The 13,052-nt window shown below is 36.9% G+C and overlaps 1 protein-coding gene across 9 annotated transcripts in view; it reads right to left on the reverse strand.

Annotated features, from left to right (window-relative positions):
* Positions 1-475: 475 nt before the first annotated feature.
* LOC139983616 (uncharacterized) overlaps positions 476-13,052 on the reverse strand; it is a 121,223-nt gene continuing 108,646 nt past the window's right edge. For 6 of the 9 annotated variants that reach the window (XM_071997275.1, XM_071997280.1, XM_071997281.1 and 3 more), the window contains 2 exons: positions 11,815-12,754; positions 480-8,105 (listed from right to left, as the gene is read on the reverse strand). In XM_071997275.1, coding sequence (XP_071853376.1) covers positions 8,011-8,105; positions 11,815-12,754 — 1,035 coding nt within the window. In that variant the 3' untranslated portion in view covers positions 480-8,010. Of the gene's footprint in view, positions 8,106-8,886; positions 11,610-11,814; positions 12,755-13,052 lie in introns of those variants that run through there. The other 3 variants (XM_071997279.1, XR_011798770.1, XR_011798769.1) reach the window with 3 other exon arrangements.

The following is a 13,052-nucleotide window of genomic DNA, read 5'->3' on the forward strand; positions in this document are numbered from 1 at the left end:
GGTTTTGGAGCCAGAAAATTCCGACTGCTGCCTTGTACCCCCCCCCCCCCCCGCACTAATCGTCAACGATACGGTCAGTGTCAGTCAGGCACCCATCTTTCGCGACTGCACTTTTGTTCCGAACTTTTTTCGATACATTTGTACCTTATGGGGCAAAGTTTTTGCATATGTTGATGGCACTTTTAAACTTCCGTAGATTAGCATTGAGTGTTTAATGGTATACCATAGAGACAATGAATATTCCAACGACGTAGTCAGGAATTTGAAAGGGGGAGCACTTTTTGCGACTGATATGGGGGAGGGGTATTAGGGGAGGGGGTGTCCCCCTCCCCTTTGAGATATTTTTGAACAATTGAAGATCCTTTGATTCGATCTGGTGCCATTTGTTGCCAGTTTCATCATTATCATATGATATCATATTATCAGCAGATTTTGTTTCCTGTTTGAATTCCTTTTACATGTTCTTTTACATAATATATCAGAAAGACAAACATAGTGCTCGTTTACAATTTTTCCAGAAGGATGATTCGTGTTTATTGTCCAATGTCTGGACTTTAATACATTTGACGAACTTAACTGATGGACAATATAAACTTTCATATTTTGTAAGACAGCCAGATTTGTAGTGGCCTAAAAAAAATATCGTTATCGCCGTGTATCAGCAGTGTAATAATTATTTATAGGAAGTGCGTATCACGTACGATTGCTAGCTTAGCTTCATAACATGCAGTTCGTGCAACAACTTAAGACGAATCATAGAAAGGATGAGAACGAACGTTGTCGACGTTGTTGTGCATACGGTTCGTGACATTCCATCGAGTGAGGTTAGGTAGATATGTAATTTATTACGCAGTGGCCAAGTGTAGGTTTGAAATAGGCTATAGGCTAAATTTAGCTAATTGCATCTGCCAAACTAAGTAAGTAGTTGAATCAGTAGGCCTGAAAGTTATTACGATTATAACCGAGTTAACGGAGCTGACGAGTATTCAAGATCAAAAGAGCACTGACAAAATACCATGCTAAAAAACAAGTATATCCTGAACTTACTTGAAGCTAGCGAACAGGGTTGACCCACCCAATAGCAAAATTAATACATAAATTATCAAAACTGAAGCTGGCGAACGTTGTATTTTTTTTAGAGTATTCAAAATCATACGAAGTTTTGTATGGTGGAGTATAAGGATCGCGAGATACAATTTCTCAATGTGACGAGGAAAACGTGGTAAATATGACTGATTAAAGGACAATTTTGATCGAAAATTTTATGTCACTCACAAATTACAAGAACATATGAAAATAAGAGTGCGACAGCCAGAAAAATTAGAGTGCGACAGTCGGAAATTCCGAATTGAAGCTGGCGACAGTCGGAAATTCCGACTGTCGCACTCAAATTTTCCAACTTTCGTCATTTTTACCAAGATTGGGGGTAGACACCCCCACACCCCCCCCCCCTCTAGCGACGTCCCTGGGTCCGACCATTCTAGCGTTACTCTTAATTGTACGATCGAGCCAAGGGGCAGTGGCTACTGGAAGTTAAATGTTTCACTTTTAGAAGATTTGTGCTATTTTGATTCTATTATTGATATTATTAACAGAACTGCTTCATGTGATTCCTATTTGAATGATTCCCCTCTCTGGGAAGCTGTTAAGGTGAACATCCGTTCTTTTAGTACGCGTTATTCTTCCATTCGTGCGAAAGAGCGTAACAGGTATGAATACTATCTAGTAAATGAGTTGCCAGGTTGGAAAGTTTAATTACTATATGCCCGTCTGAACGTTTAAATAGTACTCTAGCAGATCTGCGAAACTATTTAGATATGTTATATGATTATAAATTTCAGGGTATGGTTATTCGTGCTAGGCTAGATGGTGTGAATATGGTGAAAAAAATTCAGTATTTTCTTAATCTTGAATGTTATAACAAGGAAAATAATAACATTTTACAGCTTCACAATGAAGATGGTCGTATTGTTTCAAATTGTCAGGATATTTTAAGTGAAGCTGTTTGTTTCTATCGTAAACTTTATACTAAGTGTCCTAATATTTCTCCTGTCTGGTTGTTTGATCACAACAGTCTTACCGATGATCAGAGTTATTTGTGCGAGGGTCTTTTTACCATCAATGAATGTAAAGAGGCTATTGGGTCCATGCAAAAGAATAAAACCCCTGGTTCTGATGGATTATCAGTTGAATTTATGTACATGTTTGGGATATTTTAGGTGACTTTGTTGTTAATTTTGCTTTCAGTTGTACACACTTAATTAGCCAATGAACAGGGCAGGGCAATAATCTCTTTGATTCCAAAAGCCTTCAAAAGATTTACAATTCTGAAAAATTGGAGGCCTATAGCAATTTTAAATACTGACTACACGATTGGAGCCAAATGCCTGGCAACCCGTATTAAGCGTGTTTTAAATTACATTATTAGTGAGGAGCAAACTGGATTCTTAAAGGGACGTTTCATTGGTGAGAATATTAGATTAGTTTTAGACCTCATTGATCATTGAATTCTAACAATATTTCAGGTACTCTTCTTTTTCTAGATTTTGAAAAGTCTTTTGATTGTTTGGACTGTGAGTTTCTTTACAAAAGATTAACATTCTTCAATTTTGGTCCAAATTTTATTAGGTGGGTTAGAACTTATGATGGGAACATTACATCTTGTGGTATTAACAATGGTCATCTCTCTCAGTATTTTAGTATTTCTCGAGGTGTAAGCACTGGCGGATCCAGGGCCTTTGTTTGAGAGGGGCCAAAGTAGCATTAGAGTGATATGGGGGAGGGGTTGCCCCCTCCCCTTTGGAAAATTTTCTATTGCTGAATGCCCTCAGATGCAATTTGGTGCGACAAAAGTGTACAATGGTGATGTTAATTTACTTCTAAAAAAATGTTTCCCAGGTGTAATTTTCTAAAATATTTATAAAACAAAGTTGAGATCATCTTTCTCAAGAAATTTTATTTCTCATAGGTTATAAATTTCTTACAACCAGTCTGTAACTGCAAAATGGTTTTAAACTGTAAATCCTTATGCTCATACATTTACATAGCTCCCAACTCTTGAGAAGGCAAATGCTGGTCTATGTCACGAATCGCCGTCCTGGGGGAGGGGTATAAGGGGAGGGGGTGTCCCCCTCCCCCTTTTGATTTTTTTTGGAATCCTGGTGATGCCTACATGTAAAATGGTGGCACTTAGAAAGGCTTTTGTCACCCAAAATTTTCTGAGAAATATACATTTTTTTGGGTGTAACATCAATAAATTGAATAGTAGGTGATAATTCATTCTTTCCTGTGGCATGAAAATGTTCGCTGCTCGCCCCAATGAAAAGAAATATAGGCTAATTAAATAATAATAATAATAATAAATAAATAGGCTTACACCATGCAAGACAGGGTTGTCCACTCAGTCCTTACCTCTTTATTTTATGTTCAGAATTTCTCACATTCATGGTTAAAACAAGCTGTCGTATCAAAGGTATATCTATTAATATCTCTGAAATTAGAATTTCTCAATATGCCGACGGTACTGTTTTATTTTTAGATGGTTCACGCACTTCTCTTGTAGAGGTTGTTAACATTCTTAATAATTTTTCTGCCGCTTCGGGTTTAAAAGTTAATTTCAGCAAGTCATTCTTTTTTTTCATTGGGTGCTTTGGTTTCAAGGGTTCCCGTTATTTTCATGAGTATGGTTTTAATGTTAATCTGAGGGACCATGGTCCCTTGAAATATCTTGGTGTCAAATTTACTACAAAGAATGAAGATTTCTTTTCATCGAATTATCTTCCCAAATTATCCATGCTCAAACAGTTACTTGGGATGTGGTCAAAACATGACTTAACACCAACTGGTAAAATAACTGTAATTAAGAGTTTGGCCATTTTGCAACTTTCTTTTTAGTGTTCTACCAAATCCTTCTCTTAGTTTCATTAAAGAGGTTTATATAATAAAATCCCAGATGAGAACGAATTTTATTTTAAGTTTCGCTTTTGACTTGACCTTTACTATTTCATATTTAAGCAATACTACAATTTGTGTAACCTTAACGACTATTATGATTTCTTTATGTAAGTCTTTTTGCTGATTCTTTTGTATTATGTGTTACAGTATTGTAAATAAATACAGAGGAAGTTGGTAATTCATGGAGTAATAGATGGTTTTAGTAGATGCATTGTTTACCTCAGGTGCAGTAATAATAACCGGGCACAGGCAGTTCTCAAGGAATTTCTAGAAGCTGTTGGACAGTTTGGCATGCCATCTCATGTTCGATCAGATTTGGGTGTAAATAATTATAAGGTTGCCCAATTCATGATTGAGAGGCGAGGGATGAACAGAGGTAGTGTGATTACAGGGAGAAGTGTCAGCGTATTGAGAGACTGTGGCGAGATGTGAAGGTTGTAAGATACTTCAAGCCTATTTTGTGACAATACAGAATGATGGCTGTCTTGATCCATTAAATGAGGTAGATCTTATGTCACTTCATTATGTTTTCTTACCAAGGATCAATAGAGCTATAGCAGAATTTGTAGTGCAGTATAACATCCATCCTCTTAGTTCCTGCCAATCCAGGTCACCAAATCAATTGTTCAGCAGAGCATTTTGTCAATTGTTCAATTCAACACACACGGGAATTGACGGCATTCTCAACAATAACTGGGATCTATATGGAATTGATCTAGATGGAGATGCTCCTGAAAAACATGAAAATCATGATGGAGTGCAAGAACCTGAAACTGGTTTTGCTCTCTAAAATGAGCAATTTGAAAAGCTAAGAGACATTATTAACCCACTTGACGATGATGGAAACCATGGGTACCTTCTATACTTTCGTACACGTTCATTTCTCACAGAAAATAACAGGTTACAGAACTTAAAATGTGAACAGGTTTAGTTGTTTTTCAATGCTTCCCATGTCTTCAGGAACTTTTCTGTCAAATTGGTATGTATGTTTGTGTGCGTTCAAGAAGTGTAGAATTTGTAGTCATGGTTGGTTGGGCTTTAAAAGCAAAAATGTCACTATTTTATTAGGAAATATTAATGCATGACACACATACTGAGAACCGGTATCTATGATGCTGTGTAATTAATGAGTGCATTTAATGAACGCAGACTTGTAAATTGCTACCCTTTGACATTTGCTTATACTATTCTGCCACTTCAGAAATCTGTAAATCAAGTATCAGAACCTCTAGATAATTAATTCTGTGTTCTGGTTGCATGTTTTATAAATTAAAACAACCTTACAGAGTATTAAATTAAAATCAGCAAACAGATCCTGGTAACATCATCTTTGATATAAGCTGCAATGTGTCCTTCTAGGTAGTGAATGTACTCTCACAAGTTTTATAGACCTCTGAGATTCATGATCAAGTTGAGTGCCAAGTTGCACACTATATACATCTTAGTATTTGCAAGCCGAGATAGTCGAACTTATAATATTTTCTTCATTAACCTGTTATACAAAAAAAAATTTCTTTTGGCAATGCGTTTATATTTGTTTTCTTGGATGGGAACCTCTATTTTCCATCAAAGTGGCAAGTTAGAGCTGTTTTTCTTTCATTTTCATCTGCATTCAGTCTACTGCAAATATTTATCATCATGCAGCAACCTGTTAATAGTCCAACTGTATGCTGTACTGCAGATAGTATATAGTATAGTATTCAATTGGGGTGGGGGCAAAGTTTTCCTTGCAATCAGTCACATGCAAATAATTATCATACATCCAGGAACCTCTGAATAGTTCAACTGCATGCTACAGATTAGTATATCATGGCCTATGGTCTCTTTTAAATTGGGGTGGGGATTCAAGTTAATACAAATTGGAACTCAAGGTCTCTAAATGTGTCTAATTGTAGTGAATCCAGTTTCACTCAAACTACTACATACAGGTTGCTGAGTTATTCTATAATGCAGGCTGCTGGAGTATATACTACCATGCATCAATATTAATCAAATTGACAGTTTCTGTTTCACATTGCATTCTGAACCCTATCATTACACAAATGGCTACACAGATATATAACATACACATATATATAATACAAGTTAAGTACAATGGAACATGACTGCATGTGTGCACATTGCAAGTGTTCTTCCATGATCAGACATATTCAGACTGTTATCCCTGCTGACCTTGACATTAACAGAAATGAAGAGCAATAGCAACCATTTAGTCACTATGAGCTGCCTTCATATTAATTTTGATGCTCCACCAATTTTTACTTCTTGAGATATGATGTTTACAAAGTTATCAATCATTGCCTGTGTTACATTGACAATCTTTGACCTAAATAAAAAAAAATTAAAAAAACAGTAGGGATCATCTACTCACCAACTTGTTTTCCTTGTGCATATATTTTTGATCACTCAACAATCTTCTACTTTTCATGTAGTGAAGCATACCAAGAAGGGTTTCAGCTAAATATAGTCAAAATATAGTTACTTTTATAAATTTTTAATACTTAAAAATTATCTCATACAAGCAACATGTTACTGATGGGTGAATTGAACAAGTTTACTCATTTTATGTGGAAATGTACCAGATTCATGAACACCATTGATAACTAAAGTTTGATATTACTCCTTGCAAGATATTTGGAGCAAAGGATGATGAATGCTTTGGTAGATGGCCAATCACATGTGTAATCAATAGTCTCAAAACATGGAATGCCTGAGAGTACTTACAGGCCTCTTATAGAATAACAACCATAGTCAATTGCAACTCAATCATTTCCTAAAACTCAGTTTTGACCATTACTGTCACAAGAGGAGTGAGGATTCATGAAAATGACATCCACTATGAACAAGCCAACTTGTATTCAAATCCATTACAGTAACAACATGTAATTATAGGGAAAAATAAAAGTTATGAAAATTAAATTTGTTAATTTAGTGATTTGGTGTACTTCTCTGCATCTCTATAATAGTAATGTTATTTAAAGCTTCTATGACATCGGCATATGGCTATCACCACTACATGTGCATATTTATTCACTTTCATAATGAAATGAAATATGTGCATAAATTGATCATAAAACTTAATCTCTCAACATCTCTACTTGTAGAAATTCAAGGTTTGGCAGATATTGGAAATGTTATTGCTCTTTGGAAACTTTATTCCCTTAAATGTAATGTAGTAAATAAAGATTTTGCCACATAAATAAGTACATGTGTTTGGCAGATTCTGGCTTTACCCGTTGCTTTGGAGACATCATTCAAGTAAATAAATGATAAATGTTTCTCCATATCAGTAACACTTCAAGGTTTGGCAAACACTGGAGTTGCTTTTTGCTTTTTGAAACTTCATTCCACTAAAAATGAAACAGTAAATAAGAAGGTGCTTTAATATCACACATAGTTCGTAGTACTATTCAATTAGTTAACGTTTGAAATACACGCTGAGGATATTTGATCCAGGCTGTGATGGTCAGCTGTTAAAGGAGGATAGGTAGTTGAGAGATACATTATCATAACTTTCTAAATCAGACATAAATATGCATCCTACAAAGATTTCCAATCAAAAGTGCCTTCAGCAGCAATTTCCACCAGAAAGTTCTTTAATCGGCAGAAAAAAACGCTTTTACTTAAATTCTTCTAAAGACTTGGACAACTGAAGAAAACTTGAAATATAAACTCTTTTTCTACTATGTTTGCTCTAGCCCAGTAACCCCACCCCTCCAAAATAAGTATCATCTAACCCAACTTCACAAAACAACATTACTGTATGTTCTTAAAAGCATTTTGATTAAAATTATTGGTTTGTAATGCAAGCAGTGGGAGGTGACTAAACATGTACCATGTCATAATTTTGCTACAGCCCTTTTTAATCTCCTTAAAGAATAGACGAAACATTTTTACGAACTAGTCCCCAACATCAATGCCTTCTTCCCACTCAAATGTTACTCTAATCGGACCACTCTTAGCATCAAATCTAGGATTTAAAAGAATGCAACATTATCTTGGAATATAGTAGCTCTGCTTACTAGCAACGACTTGTGTTGCTTCCCTTCAAGGTTTTCAGTTTGATGAATTTCTGGATGAACTCTTTAGATCTTTGTTTTGATTGATGGAGTCATCAGTTGAGGTTGACAATGGTGATTGACTGAGTGAAGCTGAAATGATATTGAACAGGTCAAGTAGAAACAAGTTTTCAAACAGGTAGCTAGCTAGCACTGATACCAAAACAAAAAACATCATAAAATGTTCTTATAATCATCTCAAGTGTGATTAAAACTGATGTTGTATTATATATGAAAAAATAAAAGTGTGGAGTAAAAAATGTATTGTCAATTTATTTATAAGGTCATGTGGAAAAATACATACTAAAAACAAGACATGATATGAAAAAATGCTAATTACTGCTCTTTCATTCAGGAATTCATACCAATTGCATTTTAGCAACTTCTCCATTATTACAAAAAGTTGTAAAGTTACGATCAAAGTTACCCATATTGTACAAATATTGGAGTGTGACATGTATGTAACAATGTAATTGATGCTTGGCATTAAAATCTATCAAGACTTCCCTTCTTGAGATATCATTATATTTTAAGATTTCATATTTTGATCTCTGTTGACCCCAAATATCATTTAGCATCCCAATTGCACACAATATCTCCATTCTAAATATATGCGTTATATCCAAGCTTCAGTATTGAAATTTCAAGTTTAAAAGGTTTCATAAATAGACCCCTGTTGACCTTTGACTACCATGAAAACAATGCGCTTCTTGTGCTCAATGGGGTTCACCTCACATATGTCCAAGATTCCGCCTTGAGAATCTTTACAGACTTGCGCAAAAAGAAATGGCTACTGCCGGTAATTTGACCTAGTTTCAAATGAGGTGTAACAGAAATGTTAGACCCCACCATCGATCCCAGAAAATACACTCACAGCTTGCTACCGTCGGTAAATAGACACTAGTGTACAGTCAGTACATACAGCTACAGTCAATACCCACAGCAGAGTGTACAAACGATACAGATGGACATCTCAGGTCCAGCTAAAGATAACTAGGTATCATGTTTCATTACTGTTCTGCATTTTGTAGTGACAAGCAGAAAACTTCACTTGCAAGCAACGGACAGTTAACTTTTTCAGAGTGCGGCACACGGTTTGGGGTGAATCTTCAATGCCTTTAAATTACCCAGTTTGACCCCTATGACCTTTACCAAAAACAATAGACTACCTTTACTCAATGTAATGTCAATGTTATGTCGACTACATAATAAATAGGGGGTATGTGAAAGCTTCACTTCTAGAGATATCAGTGTTTCGGAGCTAGGCATTGCAAACAAACAAACACCATCATAGTGGCATAGATTTCAATTGATGGAAACCAAAGTAGGACACAAGATATTGACTTGGTTCAGTTTAGATCTGATATCAACGATAGCCCAATTTGCAGGGTTGATCAAAAGGGTTCACTCCCTGAACTTGTTTCTACTTATGATTCATTGAGTTTTATTTTTGATAAACATGCCCCTGTTATTAGGAAGGTCGTCAAACCTGACAAGAAAATTGAACCTTGGTTTAGTCATGATATTGTCCAAGCTAAGAAAGTTAGGAGACAGCACGAGCGTCAGTGGCGCAAAACAGGTTTATCTGTTCATAGAGAACTTTTTAAGGAACATTGTAAAGTTGTGCGGAACAAAATTTGTATTGCAAGGAGAAATTATTACGCCACTATTATTATGGATACATCATCTCCTAAAGATCTTTTCAAGACTGTTGATTTTCTTTCAAATAAACAGAAGTGTGCCATCCTGCCGAACTATTCCTGCCATACAGAGTTATCTGAGAGATTCTCCCTTTATTTTTCTAAGAAGATCTCGGAACTTTGTACTATGTTAAATCGTCAAGGCCTTCATCTTTCTGCAAATTGTTTGACTGAGCCATCGCCTGCATCTTTGTTCGACAGTTTCTCTGAAGCTACTGAAGATGAAATACTTAAAATTATCAAAAACTCTCCATCAAAATCGTGTATGCTTGATCCGCTGCCAACATGGTTAGCTAAAGGTTGTTCAGCAGAACTCATTCTTCTCATCACGAATATTGTCAATACTTCTATGTCAACAGGAACCGTACCTGATTCCTTTAAGGTTGCTCATGTGACTCCTGTACTTAAAAAGACCAGCTTAGATAGAAACTGTTTAAAAAATTATCGCCCTATTTCGAACTTGAGTTTCGTTTCAAAGGTTTTGGAAAAGACAGTTTTATCTCGCTTAATGGATTATCTTACACAGGAGAATCTTCTCGAACCATACCAGTCAGCTTATAAGTCTGGTCACAGTACGGAAACTGCCCTCAATGCAGTTCATAATTTTATTACAACCCAGCTTGATGAAGACTGCTTTGTCCTTTTAGTTCTTTTAGACTTATCATCAGCTTTTGATACAGTTAATCATTCCATTTTGTTAGAAAGACTGCAGTCAAAGTATCGATTAGGTGGTACTGTTCTATCCTGGTTCAATTCTTACATTACTGAGCGTTATCAACAGGTGAAAATTGAAGATGTTCTCTCGTCTCCTCGTCCATTAGTTACTGGTGTTCCACAGGGCTCTGTACTTGGACCTGTTCTTTTTTCTTTATATCTTGCGGAGTTGAGTGATATTATTCGGCACCATGGTGTTCATTTCCATCATTATGCGGATGATACTCAATTACTTCTTGCTTTCGATAAGGACGATGTGCCAAATGCTTTTCATAAAATGGAAACCTGTATAAGTGCTGTAAACACTTGGCTTACAACTAATCAGTTGAAACTAAACTGTGATAAAACAGAGTTTATTGTTTTTCGATCACGTTTCTCTGAAGTTACACCTAATTTTCCACCACTTACTGTTGGTAAAGACTCTATTAATATCTCCTCAACTGTTAGAAACCTTGGTGCATATTTTGACCAGACCATGTCATTTGAAAATCACGTTACTAATCTCTGTCGTTCTGCAAATTGGCAACTTAGGAAAATCAGTTTGATGAGGAATTACCTCGATAATAAGACTTGCGAGATACTGGTCCATGCGTTTGTGACATCAAAGCTTGATTTTCTTAATTCACTTTTATTTGGCCTTCCTGATTCGACCATCAAGAAACTCCAAAAGATCCAAAACACCGCTGCCCGTATTGTGAAAAGGAAAGGAAGAAAGTGCCGCACCACCCCACTTCTGAAGGAACTTCATTGGCTACCTATCAGCTACAGAATCCAGTATAAAATACTTCTTCTCACCTTCTGTGCTCATCATCTTGAACGGCCTGTGTACCTGTCACAACTTCTCTTGCCATATACTCCAACTCGCACACTTCGTTCCTCCAACAAACTGTTTTTAACTGTTCCAAAACCACGATTGAAGAACTATGGTTACAGAAGCTTCCAATACTCTGGGTCTTATCTCTGGAACAAGTTACCAGATCACATTCGTACATGCTATAAACTTTCTACTTTCAAAAGTCTACTTAAGACCCATTTTTTCACTTGTTCTTTTGTAAATTAATTTACTTTCTTTGTAAAGCGCTTTGAGCAGTAACTTTTGTTTACTGATTTGGCGCTATATAAGTCTCATTTATTATTATTATTATTATTAAAGTACTTATGTAATTACTACAGGGAATCTTAACTCACCGTTTAAAACGTTTAAAACTTATACTCGTTTTGTCTGTATCTCGTTTAAGGGAGTGTTCTACTTTATTAAGCCTGTATAGGTTTATTAGAAACATCACATTCACAATTTTATTTGCACATAAAACTGCAATATGCAATGTTCTATCAGCTGTTGGGGAATAATAAAGTAAATACATGAAATACTGAAATGAAAGTCTTACCTTCACATATCTCCCAGCTTACAGCACTGGATCTGTTTAGAAAAGTGCAGTTTGGGCAACTTAAATGTGTTGATGTCTGGTCAGGGCTGGTTGAAGTTCCTGCAGCAAAGTAAGTCAATGGTGGGGTTGACGGCCCTTGTGAGTGAGATGAACCAGAGCTGGTGGATGGTCCTGCAGCAAAGTAAGTCAATGGTGGGGTTGACGGCCCTTGTGAGTGAGATGAACCAGAGCTGGTGGATGGTCCTGCAGCAAAGTGAGTCAATCGTGGGGTTGATGGCCCTTGCGAGTGAAATGAACCAGAGCTGGTGGATGGTCCTGCAGCAAAGTGAGTCAATGGTGGGGTTGATGGCCCTTGTGAGTGAGATGAACCAGAGCTGGTGGATGGTCCTGCAGCAAAGTGAGTCAATGGTGGGGTTGATGGCCCTTGTGAGTGAGATGAACCAGAGCTGGTGGATGGTCCTGCAGCAAAGTGAGTCAATGGTGGGGTTGATGGCCCTTGCGAGTGAAATGAACCAGAGCTGGTGGATGGTCCTGCAGCAAAGTGAGTCAATGGTGGGGTTGATGGCCCTTGTGAGTGAGATGAACCAGAGCTGGTGGATGGTCCTGCAGCAAAGTGAGTCAATGGTGGGGTTGATGGCCCTTGCGAGTGAAATGAACCAGAGCTGGTGGATGGTCCTGCAGCAAAGTGAGTCAATGGTGGGGTTGATGGCCCTTGTGAGTGAGATGAACCAGAGCTGGTGGATGGTCCTGCAGCAAAGTGAGTCAATGGTGGGGTTGATGGCCCTTGTGAGTGAGATGAACCAGAGCTGGTGGATGGTCCTGCAGCAAAGTGAGTCAATGGTGGGGTTGATGGCCCTTGTGAGTGAGATGAACCAGAGCTGGTGGATGGTCCTGTTGATGCTGATGAACATTCATCATCATTATCAATTTCTTCATCTTCCTACGAACAAAAGGGTACAATTTTTTTTTAAATCTTGACCAGCGATACAGCAAACAGCCTTTCTATTAGATTAATGCATTTACTGTATCATGAACAGAAGAAAATAAATGCATTGTGTTTTTGATGATGTAACAAATGTTTCTTCATGAATCTGACATTGAGGTAGTACAGCATGGCAAAGGTATGTCAAACAATAAATTCACAATGACACATGCTGACCTCTTACCTAACAGTAGGCTTCTTGTACTGTACAAATGTGATATTTCAACATTCCAAATATGAGATCTCTCTTGACTGA

Source organism: Apostichopus japonicus, chromosome 16 (assembly GCF_037975245.1).
Source record: "Apostichopus japonicus isolate 1M-3 chromosome 16, ASM3797524v1, whole genome shotgun sequence".
Taxonomy (NCBI): domain Eukaryota; kingdom Metazoa; phylum Echinodermata; class Holothuroidea; order Aspidochirotida; family Stichopodidae; genus Apostichopus; species Apostichopus japonicus.